Below are 16,038 nucleotides of genomic sequence, written 5' to 3'. Positions count from 1 at the left end.
TCCAACCTACTGACTCAAAACATAACACTCACAATCCCCATAATTTCTCACATAGTCAGTTTCCCAAAAACCAATCATTGTAACTCGTCGGAACTCCCAAAAATCATATCGGGACACCGTTGGGACCCAAGAAGTGTCACGAAGTGCATCGACTCGTTCCACGAGTCACCCGCTGACCCGAAACACACCGCTTTGGGTGTCCAGGTAGCGAACACAAGATCTCAAGTCGAAACGATTATCGTCGGATAATCATTCCGATCTGGATTTCTGGAAGTGTCAAATTTGACACCGGAACCCTCTGCTGCTCACCCGTGTTAGGGCCCGGCTATCTCCTTATGGGCACTCACTGCCCTCATTCTGAATTTGTGAATTTTCTTGCATCTCGACCACAATTCTGACTCCAGTTTCATTCTAATTTTTTATTTTTTCTTGTAGCTTGAGCACGATTTTATCGTCCTCGTCCTTAATATGTGCGTCTTCTTGCATCCTGACGACGAAGTCATTGTCCTTGTTCTGAATTTCTGCATTTTCTTGCATTTCAACTGCATCATCGACCTCATTCTGCATCTTTGTCTTTTCTTGCTCTTGTTGCACTTTAGTCTCTTCCAGCCTCACAAGGTTCACATTCCAGTCGTCAACTTTAGAAGTAGAAGCATCAAGAAATTTCTGATTCATAGACACACTTGAATCTCAGAGCTCACATTCGTAGACATCAGTGTCCCTTGAAATGTTCTCGATGAACCTTGGGAAGAAGAACCATTAGAATTCAGGGCAGGCCATTGTTCTTTAAAAGTTTCATTTTGACTGGAGAGAAAGGCACTACAGCTTTCAGTCCTACAATGTTTTGCAGGTCGCAGCTGGTCAGGAACTTCTGCTAATTTTCTCCAGACTGGACCACACAACTAGCATTCAATTGAGCGGCACTTGCTATAATGATCGATGATTACCCCGGGCCCATAACAACTTTTTTCGCAACCTTTAACATTACAATTCAAAATGTGATTAAGCTTCTCTTTAAAATTTGGACAAAGGTGTACATCACATTCCCTTTCACGAAGTGGGCAGCTCAATACATGTTCATAAAGAACTAGAAAATTAATCAATTTCTCCAAGCCCAATTTGTTACTCGAGGTAGGAGACTTTTCATGAGTTTCTGCAACATTACTGTTCACCTGAGCAAAATCAATTAATTTACTGTTCCACTGTGAAGGGCCTACAGCATTTTTCTCAGTCAACTCCTTTTGCTGCCCAAAGTTATCTTCTTTTTGCAATACATGGTGATGATTGTTACTAAATTGGGTATCCTGAGAAGATTGCCCTTGTAATAAATCATGCGCCTCCAGAACTGATTCTGGAAATTTGTGAATGCTTCGTGGCCCGCTTCGATGCCCCTAAGCCCAAAATAGAAGCCATTCCAGCACAGTCCAGTAACACAGGGGGATTCGCAATTGAATTTATCCATAAAATTAGATTTCCTGCAGGAACCAAGTGCTGATAGAGATGAATTGCGCATCCAAGGAACACATGCTTCAGAGCCCGAGCTCAAATGTGTATTATCTGCCAAGTACAAATGTGATACAATTATAACGAGAAAAAAAGAAAGCATCAAGATCATAAAAGAACTATTAAAAGCTTCAAAACATATAATATTGATCGGAATCACTTAAACTTTGAAAATCACTTTTGCTTAGATCTTGTCGGTAGCCATAAGAAATCCGAACAGAATGCAACTGAGACAAGCTGAACCTCCCATTAAAATTAACGCACCATGCAAAGAATAACTAGTACCATATATATTGTACTGCTCAAAGATCATTCTAGTTTGATCATTGAGAGACCTCGATCCATTATCACGTACACATAATATATTTGAACTTGCTCCGTTGTTCTGGACAGCTCTTGCTAACAAAGCGTTACAGGGAGTAGAACACAAATATGATGAATCAGAAGCTTGATGAGCGAAATTTGTTCCCAAAATGCTGCCAATTGAATCCATAACTCTACCGTTCGAACAAGAAGAGAAGTTAGCAACCACTCTATGCTGTCCATTAGGTCGATATCCTGCAAGAGACCATATAATTGTTGCTAAAATAATGCAGAGGAGTCAAATTTCACAAACTTCTCTATTCAATTCAACTCACTTTGAAAAGAAGAACGGTCATTACCAAGCGCTGTAGAGAAGTTAGAAATAGAGGAGCCATGAATTGATTCAGGTGCCAAATTAGCAGTGATTCTTGAACTAGATTGAAAAGGAGGCGCCAACTCTGAACTCAAGTGTGGAGACCCCATTAAAGAAGAATAGCGGCAAGCAGGATCCAAAGTCCTTTCTCGTATAATCGTCTCCATGCATTTTAACTAATTTTCAAAGGTATAAGAAAATAAGTAAATAAATCGACGGTATCCCCGGAAACAATGCTTAAACACAAACTAGTTTCCAATAATCATAACTATTTTGAAGAGACCTACATTGCTAGAACTAAGAATAACCACAATCTGTGGAAATTTTCCAATTTGTGAAATCCAAGTCAAGATAACTAATGAAATAACTCTATTGCAGCACTGAAGGTTTTGAAAATTAACTCTGTATAGAAAGGAAATCCAACACGAGTATTTTGATTTACAATTAAGGATGCATCTCACTCATTGGATAAACTCTTAATAAAGAGATAACTGATTATCCTGGGCAATCTTGGCTTTGTCCTAGAGACTAATATGCACAGCTAAGACTAACATGCACAAAAAAGCACAGTTAAGACTAATATGCACAACAAAGAATGCTTTCTATTACTGAAGTAAGAAGACGTGAAGGACTAAAACACAGCATTGATCGGGATATATACGCCAAAAAGAAGCAAAAGAAGGCACACCAGGAGCAATCGTTCTCTTCATACCACGTGATTGAAGGATGATCACGGAATAACTATTTCGGCATTAGAATAGCACTATGCCCACTTTATCCCCAAGTCATCCCTATGCTCGATATATTAAGAGATATTTACAGACCTATCCCTGCAAAAGTATACATGCATATATGAGCACTGTTTGAAAATCAGAATCAGATTTTGAAAACGAGGTTGCCAAATGCTCTATTGAGCCGAAAATCACTTTTGAGTCTAAAATCACTTCTTAAAAGTTAGGCCAAACACCCCCAAAAACAAAGAAACTTAGCGAGGGTCCAGAATACTAACAACGAAGCAAAACGAATATACAAATTTTCTTATCACGGTAAAGCTTATACAAAAATTAAACATTACGAACAAGGAAGAAAGGATGCCATAATTTACCACTTAGCATGAATCATGTTTGTAAGATAAAGGGAACCAAAAATAGAAACTACTAAAAGTTCCATATATCAATCAAGTAATATTTTCATTGATCACAGTTACAAATGGAACAAGATATTGAAACAGGTGGTAATTCAATTAAGTTGAATGGACAACTTTTGAAGTTCCTCCATGGTCCCTCTCGACATGCTCCACCAACAATACAGGATCCTGAAATCCCTTGCTGCATTTCGGGCAAATGTCAATTGTTACCCCGTTACGCTTTAGCTGAACAGTGTTTTGATGACATCTCTCGGCATGCTTGATCAAATCTGACACTGTGGAAAACCTTGCTTGGCATTGAACACATTGCTCCATAAGGGCGAACCTGCTGCTGCTTTGTGCTATTCCATCTCTTGCCTTTTGGAACGCTTCCGTCGTTGCATTACTCAATCTCAGCATACCAGCTTCCGCAGAGGCCTTTGCATTTGATGCTGCATTTAGAAAGCTCGAGCCCCACCATGAAGAACCAATAGGAGCACTGTTCGATACTGATTCCGCTTTCTGACTTCTCCGTAGCAGATTCACGAAAGGGAAGCTGGGATCCGGTTTCTTCGGCCCAATGCACTTGTGGTCTGGTCCAAACCTATGCTTCAAGCAGTGTTCTTTGGTGCAGTCCCTGCATCGGATTGTGTTGGAAAATGTTAGTGTTTCTTTGCAACCTGGAACAGGACACCTCTTTTTCTTTGTTGCTTTCTGATAGTTTGACGGGTCACAATCGCTGTTAACATGGGACTCCCAAGTGATATTCGGGTCTTCATTTGGCACCAGGCGGACGCTTTTAGCACAGAGCGGACAAATTAGGACAGTCACATCCTTTTGATTTGCATTCGGACACAGATGTTTGGTGTAACCCCTGTGTTGAAGACAAAACACCTGTGCCACATTTAAAATTTTAAACAGTCGAAAACAGCTCAACGAGAAGTATAATGACTAAAAGCAAGTGAGAAATTAATTGAAGTCGACAGGAGGAGAATGTTGCCACACATGCACACATGCTCATGCACAGACAAACCTGTTCAATTACCTATATCAGTTTTAGCATCTACTTTAGTTATCAAGTATAAATTAGCGTTTATTGGATATGTTTAGGTAGAGGCATCAGATTTGAATAGAATGGGGAGTTAAGTTTAAAAAGAATAAGAATAAATTGATGAATTCTACGCATTTCAGTTTAGAAATCATATAATTTATTGCCTGGTACTTTGTAGTAAATTGAAAGAATCAATGATTTGAAGGAAAGTTTACTTGAAGGAAAAATGGAAGATAATTTTATGTGGTTTAACAGTTGAAACTTTCAACCTGCAAAAGCAGTCACGTATGCATATATCATGGAAATAAGAGAAATAAGAACACAAGCTGACCATATGGCGTCAACTATTGGAATGCTTCTGTTAAGCATCTTAACATGGAATTGTGTACTTCTAATACTCGCAGAGCTTCAATATATCTATATTTAAAGAAAGGTAGCATAATGTGTATTGATTTCTAGAGGAAGTTGAATCCACGTCCATGTACAAACCTATTGACTCCCTCACAGACACACAAAAATGCCATCTATAAGAGTCTTTACAGTAGGGAATTCTCAGAATTGTGATATGTTATAATATTCGTAGCAGATAAGCATGAGCTGACAAAACGACAAGTGATTCTGTACACCTCTTTTACTAAAGATATTTCGAGTTACGCCTAGTATAACTTGAGGACTCTTAACAAACAGAGAAGAAAGCGGCCTCTTTATTAATGGTTCATTAGAAATCTTTATCCAAAGTTTGACCTCAACTTCAATTTAGTCCTTGTAATATCAACCAAAATAATAAAAAAAAACTCCCGAAGCTTGTTCGTCATAACAATTATTCAACTCTAAGAAGACATGGGGGTTCATTTACAAAAAAAAAAGCAAAAAAAAAAAAGCAAAAGTAAAAACTTTCATTCTCCTTTTTGAAAACGTGCCGCATCACTACATTAGCACCAATCATTAAGCTTTCTTCTCTCAAAATCGAAATTGTGAGTACAATTTTGTACAAGAAATTTTTTAAAGTCATAAGAAAATAAATTAAAATAGGACAACATTGGTTCATGGATTTTTTTCAATGCTCAAAACAGCAAAAGAAATTTTATATTACAAACAACAGAAAGACTAGTTTCAACAGGAATCAAAAACTTTGGTGCATTAGAACTTTTATCATAAAAATTTCATGGGAAGGATTAAAGGATCAGGGGAGAGGTGATGCAGCAAATAAACCTCATTTTATTTTTGAATGTAATTTTCCTTTATTTTGTAGGTTCGTGTTTGATTCGGACTTAAATCATTTAGTTTTAGTTGATTTGGCTAACCCAAACCCTTTTCTCCAATAAACAAGGAAACAATTCCAAAAAAGACCTTTGGAATTCCCCAAAAAAAGACCTTTGAAGTTCTCAAAATTGCTTCGTTTTCTATGCATGACTCTTAGGTGACCGTGTTATGTTGAAAACGAAAAGACAATAATTTATTATAGGAGGACTCTCAACACTATAAATATATGGTTCTTGAAGCCTTCAAGGAGATATATTTGGATGAATAGAAAATTCTACTCTCACTCTTTATCCTTGGTGTTCTACTTCCCAGTGAGATCATCGACGCTTCTTCCTCGCGCCGAGATCGTCTTCTTTCTCAACTTGATCGTTGTCACTTCTTCCTCGTGACAAGATCGGCTTCTACTTCTACCTCTCCTCTTCTTCCAAGTCACTACCTCATCTTCTTCTTCCCCGTTGCCAAAGTTCTACCCGTGGTGTACCGCCCTCCTCGTCGATCGTGGATCCCCCGCAATCGTGTGAACGGTGCACATTTTATATCTCTCATCTCCTGATATCCTATTATCCCCTTTTAATCTAGCATTCCACCATTACCAACTATATTTGCCAAACAACCAAACCTAAAGCTTTAAGTCCAATGAAGCCGAATTTACCTTTTGGAACTATTATATGTATTTTCAATTGGTTGTTATTATCTCATATATTGAAGGTTTATCATCATCTTAGTATTACTTCAATTCGATTTTAATTTTTGTCTTACTGAAATTTTTGCTTCCTTGCTTAAAGTTCATCGGAATAGATAAATTGAACCTACTTTTACCTTTAAACAAAAGCAAATTTCAAAATTCAATTTTGGCAACCTCTCGGTTTGCATCAATTGGTATCAGAGCAAGTTCTTTTCGTGGGAGCGTTTGTTTTGATCTAAACAACTTTTTCCTGGTATTCAACTTTGGGCCAAAATATTTCAAAAAAAAAAAAAGAAAAAAAAAAGAAAAAAGAGCATCACTTTTTGATCAACTTGTTAGCATTTGGAAATGGCTGGCAATAGTGAAAATCCTCGTGATTGGAAAGAAACATATGAGAAAAAATAAGATTCCATGAAAAGTATGCAAAATCAAATGAATAACATTCAACAACTATTGGAAAGATTAAGTATACAACAACAAAATGCAGTTGGAGAAGATTCGAAAAGTAACCCTGATTTTGACAATCGTACTTTATCTGCTAGAAGAAATCCTTTTTTTCAAACTCAAGGAAATATACATCGATGGGATCAGGGCATTGAAGTGGACGTGAGTGAGTTCGAGGGTAAATTACAACCTGAAGATTTTGTGGATTGGTTAGACAAAATAGAACAATTTTTTGAATGGAAAGAATTACCTGATGACAAAAAAGTTAAATTTGTCTCCCTTAAATTGAAAGGACATGCCTTAGTGTGGTGAAAATAAGTTCAAAACGATAGGGTTAGAAAGGGTAAAGAAATGATTATCTCGTGGGAAAGAATGAAACAAAAACTTAAAGGAAAATTCTTACCGATTGATTACCGTCAAACTATTTTTCAAAAATTACACAATCTTAAACAAAGATCTAAATCGGTACAAGAATATACTGAAGAATTTTACACCTTTCAAGCTCGTAACGAACTTAAAGAGGACGAAGAACAGCGAATAGCTCGCTATCTAGCCGGTCTTCGAACTCAAATCTAAAATGAGTTAGCCCTTTTAACTTTCTACAGGGTCGACATGGCTTATAGTCTTGCACTTAAGGCTGAGAATAAACTTAAAAGACAAACCTTTCGTTAGGAAAGTGCGAGCGAAAAGAACACCATAGGAACTAAGCCTATCCCAAAGAACGATAGTCAAACCTCTTCAAAACCTGTTCAAGACCTTAAGGGCAAAGGAATTTTAAGTGCAAAACCCGTTGAATTTGGCATTATTTGTTATAAATGTAACAAACCTGAACATAAATCCTCTGATTGCCTTCTGAGAAAATTTAATTCTAGAGCCAATCTAATAGAAAGTCATGAAGAAAATGAAAATGGCGAAGAAACTTTAGAACAAGAAGATGTAGATGAGATTTTCGAAGAATCTCCTGATGCTACTGAAACAAATCTCATGCTCCATTGAGTCCTATCAGCCTCTAAGTCCACCCAAGATGATTGGAAGCGTCGTAGCCTTTTCAGAACCATCTGTAGCGCGGGAGGCAAGTTTTGCTCTCTCGTCATTGATAGTAGTACCGAAACTTTGTCTCTAGAGAAATGGTTGATAAACTTAAACTGAAAACTGAAAAACTTACTCAACCTTACAAAATAGCTTGGTTTAAGGATGGGGATGAATTTCCTATAACTGAAAGATGTCTTGTTGAATTTTCTATTGGAAAAACTTATATTGATAAAGTTTGGTGTGATGTTATTCCCATGGATGTGAGTCACCTATTGTTAGGTAGACCTTGGCAATTTGATCGTAGCACTATACATGATGGTAGGGAGAACACTTACATTGTCACAAAGGACAACAAAAAATTTAGATTGTTTCCCCTGAATTACTTTCCCAAACCAAAATCTAAGGCAATTGAGTCCCAAAGGCAACCCTCCAATAATGAGCAGAAAATGATGGTTTTGAACAAAAGCCAATTCTCTAAAGATCTAGCAAAGTCTCCAATGGTATATATTCTTTTGGCAAAAGAAAAATCGAAGAACACTAAAGTTTCTCAAACTGTTCAACCATTGCTTAATGAATTTTCTGATATCATGCCTGAGGAACTCCCCGATGACCTTCCACCTATGAGAGACATCCAACACTGCATTGATTTTCTACCCGGTGCTAGTCTTCCACACCTAGCCTATTATAGGATGAGTCTCGTTGAACATGAAGAGTTACATAAGCAGGTCTCTGAACTTCTGCAAAAATGTTACATTAGAGAAAATATGAGCCCTGTCGCGGTGCCTGCTCTCCTTACACCAAAAAAGGATGGTACGTGGCTAATGTGTGTTGACAGTCGTGCAGTCAACAAAATTACCATCAAGTATAGATTTCCCATTTCTAGGATTGATGATATGCTTGACATGTTAGGAAGTGCGAAGATATTCTCTAAGATTGACCGTAAAAGCGGATATCATCAAATCCGTATTCGACCTGGAGATGAATGGAAAACAGCGTTTAAAACTAAAGAAGGATTATACGAGTGGCTGGTTATGCCGTTTGGGCCATCCAATGCCCCTAGTACTTTCATGCGCTCTATGAACCAAGTCTTGCAACCATTTATTGGAAAATTTGTCGTAGTTTACTTCGACGACATTCTGATTTATAGCACAAGTCTTGCGACCAGTCATTGGAAAATTGTCCTACGCTTACCCAAGACTACACGCCAAGTTGATTCAGTTTTTGTGGTTGTTGATCGTTTACGAAGATGGCTCATTTTATTCTTTGCAAGAAAACTTCTGATGCATCACATATTGCAAAACTATTTTGAATAAAATTGTACGTTTACATGGCATTCCTAAATCAATTATCTCTGACCGAGATACAAAATTTGTTAGTTATTTTTGAAAAACTTTAATGTCAAAGGCAGGAAGCAAATTGAATTTCAGCAGCCCATACCATCCACAAACTGACGGACAGATGAAAATAGTAAATCGATCTTTGGGTAATCTCTTAAGATGTTTAGCTGGAGAAAAACTAACACAATGGGATTTAATTTTACCTCAAGCTGAATTTGCTTATAACAGTTCCATAAACCGAACCATTGGAAAATCTCCTTTTGAAGCCTTATATGGCCGTCCTATTGCCCACTTTCTTGACCGAGCACCAATACCTTACCCTGGTAGAGTTAGTGCAGATGCCGACTATTAGCTAAAACAGATTCAAGAGGTGCAACAACAGGTTCATCAGAGGTTGCGGGGTTCTACTGTCAAGTACAAGGAGTCAGCGGATAAACATCACCGAGGTATGACTTTTAATGAAGGAGATAATGTCTTGATCTATTTTAGGAAAGAAAGGTTCCCAGCTGGAGGCTATAGCAAGTTGAACAGGAAAAAGTACGAACCATTCAAAATTCTGAAGAAGTTAGGGGAAAACGCTTATCTAATTGATCTACCCTCAGAAGTACCGACGTCCCCAATCTTCAATGTTAGCAAGCTGTACGAGTATCATGGAGAGGCTCCCTCTACTGTCGATATTGATGGCTTGACATCTCACTCCGACATTGAAACTCCAGTAGATGGTGTGGAGGATATTCTGGATGTGTGCGAGTCTGCGACGCGACGTGGTACTCATCACCGATACTTGGTGCATTGGCATGGACGACCATTATCCAATAGCAGTTGGATTTCTGAGGCAGAGTTGCGCCAACTTCGAGAGGACTTATACCAGAGCTATCAGGATGCCATCTCGACGGAGTCGAGATTTCCCCAACTCGAGGGGAACTGATGCAGCAAATAAACCTCATTTTATTTTTGATTGCAATTTTCTTTTATTTTGTAGGTTCGTGTTTGATTCGGACTTAAATCATTTAGTTTTAGTTGATTTGACTAACCCAAATTCTTTTCTCCAATAAACAAGGAAACAATCCAAAAAAAGACCTTTGGAATTTCCCAAAAAAAGACTTTTGAAGTTCCCAAAATTGCTTCGTTTTCTATGCATGACTCTTAGGTGACCGTGTTATGTTGAAAACGAAAAGACAATAATTTATTATAGGAGGGCTCTCAACACTATAAATATATAGTTCTTGAAGCCTTAAGGGAGATATATTTGGATGAATAGAAAATTCTACTCTCACTCTTTATCCTTGGTGTTCTACTTTCCGGTGAGATCATCGACGCTTCTTCCTCGCGCCGAGATCGTCTTCTTCCTCAACTTGATCGTTGTCACTTCTTCCTCGTAACAAGATCGGCTTCTATTTCTACCCCTCCTCTTCCGAGTCACTACCTCATCTTTTTCTTTCCCGTTGCCGAAGTTCTACCCGTGGTGTACCGCCCTCCTCGTCGATCGTGGATCCCCCGCAATCGTGTGAACGGTGCACTTTTTGTATCTCTCATCTCCTAACATCCTATTATCCCCTTTTAATTTAGCCTTCCACCATTACCAACCATATTTGCCAAACAACCAAACCTAAAGCTTTAAGTCCGATAAAGCCGAATTTACCTCTTGGAACTATTATATGTATTTTCAGTTGGTTGTTATTATCTCATATACTGAAGGTTTATCATCATCTTAGTATTACTTCAATTCGATTTTAATTTTTGTCTTACTGAAATTTTTACTTCCTTACTCAAAGTTCATCGGAATTGATAAATTGAACCTAGTTTTACCTTTAAACAAAAGTAAACTTGAAAATTCAATTTTGGCAACCTCTCGGTTTGCATCAAGAGGAGAACAAAATTAAATAAAATAGATATTGTAACTTAAAATGTTTGCACGCCTATGAAAAACTAACAAATTTAGACAAATACATCTTAACACTGGGTTTCAAGGAAAGAGAAAATCAGCCCAGTAGTTCTCAAAATCAACCTAATTTTCAGTCCAGATCAAATAAAATTCTAAAAAACAATAGAAATTGAAACAATCGCATACTTATAAGAGTAAAGAGAAGATGAGTCCATTTGCAAACTAACTGTGCCAAGAAATAAAGCTCAAGTACTCATTCTTGAACGTTCCAGGACAAAATAGAGTATCTATTCTCTTCCAAATCACGCGAAATAATATAGGTCATTGTGCCATGTGGAACAACTATGAGCGCATATATGGCTATAAAAGTACTATGTCAGCTTCATAAATAAATTCTCTGAGGTGGCAGGAATTAGTATAGTCCATAAACAATTAAAGAGTTCAGTACAAATTATTGATGCCAACTTCCATCAAAAAAGGGGAAAAATGATGCCAACATCAGATACCAAGAATTTACAGGGATTATATTTGAGTTGGATATACATGCGAATTAGGCTAACGTAAAAAGGGCCAACATCTTAGCCGCCAGGATCTTGGTTTAGTTATTATAGTCACCGTTCTCTTTTAATGATTAATCGAATAAAGGTCCTTCTTTAAACACTATTCTAATAGACAGAGCATGCAGCCTCACATGTGGATGCAATCGCTTAATTGACAAATGTTGACATCATTCGTGAATAGAGCAAAATGAACACACACAAAAAACACTTATATCATGAATTTTAATTTCATATAAGCAGATTTCACATGGAGTATGAAATTTCAAAGGGTAAAATGTATGGATAGTCCCTGTACTATTCTGATCTTGCAAGTTGGTCCCTACACTTTCTATTTCCACTCATAATCCTTGAACTTTGACATATGTTGCACTTAGTCCTTGAACAGTTAAGAAAAACCATGATTTCTGCCATAAAAGTGCCTTTTTAATCCAACTTGCATTAAACTAAATATGACAACTATTTTACGCAGAGGTATTATAATTATTTCAAAAGAATGACTAAATTCTTTTAATGATTAGGGTCTAAAAGTGCAATATATGCGAAATTTTCCAAATTACTTAAATAAGTATGGGGACCAAGTTGCAATATTGCGATAGTTTATGGCTGCCTGTACATTTTACTAAGTGGGCCAACCTATTTGCACTTTCGTGGATTTCCACATGATTGGCTCTACTGCAAATCTCAGAAAGTCTTGGAAATTGTACAGATCCCGGTGTTTGGCAAAAGCCTAAGGTGCACTAAGGCACAAAGAGCTGTTAGAGCCTAGCCGCAAGGTGCAAGGTGCAGGCATATATTTTCTAACAATTGTTAAATGGCACTAAAGACTCTTTAACATCATATTATCACAATAAGCATTTTATAGATAACCAAATAATCATGTTCCGGAAAAAATAAAAGATGAAGAGAAGAAAAGAAACCAAATAACTTTTTTTTTTGAGAGAGAGAAAAGGTAGCAAGCTAGTATTTTGTATAAATAAAATTAGCTAGAAATGTGAAGCAACTAGGCTTCAAACTTGGGACATTGTGGACCAACCATCAAACCCTTAACCAACTACGCTGGGTATAGTTGGCAACCAAACAGCAATGTTAAAGAACAAAATAACACATGGAAAAAGTAAAGAACAAAATACCTTGTCACCTCCAAAATAAGACCAATATGAGGTTAACAAATAATGCACAAATATATAGAAAACTTTGATGTCAGTAAGATAAAAATTATAAGCATAAGATCATCGCAAAGTAACATCATAAAAACTTAAGTTTCAAGCCAAAGATCATCAAGACAGCTAGAAATGACTGCTATAGTGGCTAGTACTTCCCTACAAATTTGAGACCTTTTTCCCTCAATTGGAAAATGGATGTCTCTATAACATACAAAAGTTTCAAATGTAGTGATTTTCTATAACTCAGATTGTGAGTAATTCTATATATTGTTGTCTCGTTTATGATGATAATTCAATCAAATGTTAATTCTTATAATAAGAAAATTTAGTCATTATTTCTTTTTGTATTTTCTTTATCACTTTTAATGGAAACTATTTTTTATATTTTTAAGAAAAAAGGGGGATTAAAACTGTTCCAATGATAAGACTGACGGCATGAGTATTTAACCTAATTTTGCATAATTAGATTGATTTGGTACCATTTATTACTAATAAAAAATACTAAAGATCTTGGTATGCAGCTTGTAAAATTTGTTGGCTAAAGCAGGCCTCAGCGCACGCCTACGCACAAGCGCACACTATGCATAAGCGCACGCCTATGCATACAAGGCCCAGAGGCCTACACCAAGGGAGAACATGGGCAAGCCGACCTTGCCCAGGCGCACTCCTGGGGCTAGGCTCAAGGGCACGCCTTATAAATATTCAGTTTGGATCCATTCTTATTGGGCCTAGTGGGTTTAATTAGTTAAGAAATCCTAAACCCTAAACTAACCTCTTGAGAAACCAAATTAAGTTAGGTTTGGTCCAATTGCCCCCCCTAGATCTATCTCTGAATAACTCTTTCTTGATCTCTCTCCAAGTCGCTCTCTCTCTCACTCATCTCCACTTCCCCTTTTAGTCACTCTACTCCTCTCCTCTATGACCTCTGCTTCTTCGCTCCACCCTCACCTCTGATCTTTTGCTGAAAAGGAAGAAGAAGAAAAAGAAGAGGAAGAGAAAGAGGAAGAAGAAGAAGAGTAAGACATGGAGATGACAAATCTGACGCAGGAGAAGAAGAGCATTCTTCCTCAAGTGATGAAGATGAGTAATTTAGCTTCAGCTTTAAACAAAAGTGGAAATGCAAACACTCATCTACGAAGCAAGATTTTCACAAAATAAAGATGTCGAAGGAGAGAACCAGCGTAAATTACCGCACTAATCATTGAATCTATCTAGAAATTCCTTCCGGTGAGGGCACAAAATTTCAATTGGCTGAAATAAAGCCCTTACACTTGTTGTTTAAATCGATAGTTCTGTCAAACTCTATTTAATTACCCTTAATGAAGAGACGAGGCGACAACTGTTTTAACTGTGATTTCTCACCGGCTACCATATTATCTCATAGCCATATTATCTCTTAGAAATGACAATGCTAATTCAGCTGCCTCGTTATTTCCTAAAGACAGAGCAGCAGCTGAGCCTTTATGTTCTTAAAATGATATGGAAGTTAATTCCAGTTCCACATCATCTAATAGCAAAATAGGTCAATCATCATGGCAGTCATTTGTCGACTGACTAAATAATCCGCTTGAAATGATAACTGAAGTTCACCGACGACGTAATGAGTTAGGGGGCGTATTAACAAATTACTTCGTAAAGCTTTGCGGCGGTCTTCACCTAAGAAGAAAGGCAGAACAGGAAACGACAATCTTGAAGCCCAAAGGGAAAAGGAAAAAGGGAAAAAGATAAATCACCCCGAATTTATTTACGGGACGGGAATATACATAAAATTGAGGAGAGAAGAGGAGAGAGTACCTGACTGCATCTGTCGCAGGTGAAGGGCAAGAAATCGATCTGCTTGCAGTCGTCGACGCTGCAGTGCTTCCCGAGATCCGGAAACTCCGGAGTTCCCATCGGAGCAAATTCTGCCCGCAACGCCCGAGTCGAGATCCGAATGCGAAGAGGAGGGAAACGAAAATCGAAGAGACGATCCGCCTCGATTCCCCCTCGTTTCCCCTCTTTTGTAGGACGGGGAAGGGGGACGAGTGCAACAACCGCGCCGTGGGGAACGGGCGACGCAGCAGGACGGGGAGAATACGCGGTGGTAGACCCCACGCGGCAATACATACACGGAAACGTGGCGGTTCATGTTCGCGGCGGTCGCACGGCAAATCGTGCGGTAGTTTTGTACTGCTGCGCCAAGCTGGAAGACTTGGACTAGGGATGCAAGCCGGGCGGATCCGGCGGCGGAGAGTTTTCCCACCTCTCGCTCCATTTCTTATCGGGACGGGACGGATTCGAGGTGGATTACTTTTTATTTTATTTTTGCCTCCCACTTACCGTTTCATTCGGGCGCGGATTACCTCCCGCTCCATTTATTTGGCGGATCGGTGCGGATTCGGGACGGATTATATTTTTTTATATTTTTTGTTCCCACTTACCACTCCATTCGGGGCGGATCGGGCGGAGCTCCATCAACCCGGATCCATTTGCATCCCTAACTTGGACCGAAAACCGAAGATTTTTAATTAATAATAATTAATTAATAAATTAAATAATAATATGATCGGCGTAGGAGCAAGGGTTACGCCTTTACGGGATCGAGACGCTGCCTTGACGGGGGCCTTATTTAGTTGAAGAACGACAGCGTCTGCAAAGCTGAAACGCCACGCCACCGCTTCACCGACCGACCTTTATCAGGGGCTGTCTGTTTTACCCAAATTAATTTTTGGATTGAAAATTTGAAATTAACTTTAGATCAAAATAGAGTTCGTATTTTTTCACTCTTTATTTTCATAATTATAAATAAATAAATAATATAAAATTATAATTTATGTATAAATAATAATAACTTAATAAATAATAAATAATAAAAATAATATAATTGTATTTTAATACAATTAAAAATAAATCTAAAACACCTAAATTATTTTTTAATATATAAATTATAATAATAAAACAATAAAATTATAACATAAAAAGAATATTAATACTTGACTAATCAATTTTTATCATATTTTAAATGTACAAAGTAAATGAAGAAAACACTAAAACTTAGTTAATCAATTTTTACCATATTTTAAATATGCAAACTAAATAAAAAAATAATTACCGTCATAATTAAATATATTTTAAATATAACTAGCATTATCCATTATATTATTTTATTATTTTTTACCTCCCTTCACCATAATTGAGTTCGGCCAAGAGTTTTGAACATATCTTTATTACGACCATATCTCAATTTTTATTATATGTTAAAAATGCAAACTAGATATATAAAAAAAAAAGGGGCCGAAGCTGTTGTTTCATAGTTATAAAAGTAAAGTTTCTT

General features: G+C 37.5%; 2 protein-coding genes across 2 annotated transcripts; both read right to left on the bottom strand.

Annotated features, from left to right (window-relative positions):
* On the bottom strand, positions 276–2,944 carry LOC109720477. Its single transcript, XM_020247623.1, has 4 exons — positions 2,892–2,944; positions 2,166–2,355; positions 1,789–2,061; positions 276–1,557 (listed from the first exon to the last, which is right to left on the bottom strand). The coding sequence occupies exons 2-4, from the start codon at positions 2,344–2,346 to the stop codon at positions 1,232–1,234; spliced, it is 780 nt and encodes a 259-aa protein (XP_020103212.1). The 5' UTR covers positions 2,347–2,355; positions 2,892–2,944; the 3' UTR covers positions 276–1,231.
* Positions 3,260–14,775, bottom strand: LOC109720476 (zinc finger AN1 and C2H2 domain-containing stress-associated protein 16-like). The gene is made up of 2 exons (XM_020247622.1): positions 14,520–14,775; positions 3,260–4,199 (listed from the first exon to the last, which is right to left on the bottom strand). Exons 1-2 carry the CDS (start codon positions 14,616–14,618, stop codon positions 3,423–3,425), a joined length of 876 nt encoding a protein of 291 aa, XP_020103211.1. The 5' UTR covers positions 14,619–14,775; the 3' UTR covers positions 3,260–3,422.

This window comes from Ananas comosus, linkage group 14 (assembly GCF_001540865.1).
Source record: "Ananas comosus cultivar F153 linkage group 14, ASM154086v1, whole genome shotgun sequence".
Lineage (NCBI taxonomy): Eukaryota > Viridiplantae > Streptophyta > Magnoliopsida > Poales > Bromeliaceae > Ananas > Ananas comosus.
This window is presented reverse-complemented; position numbering and strand designations above follow the sequence as displayed.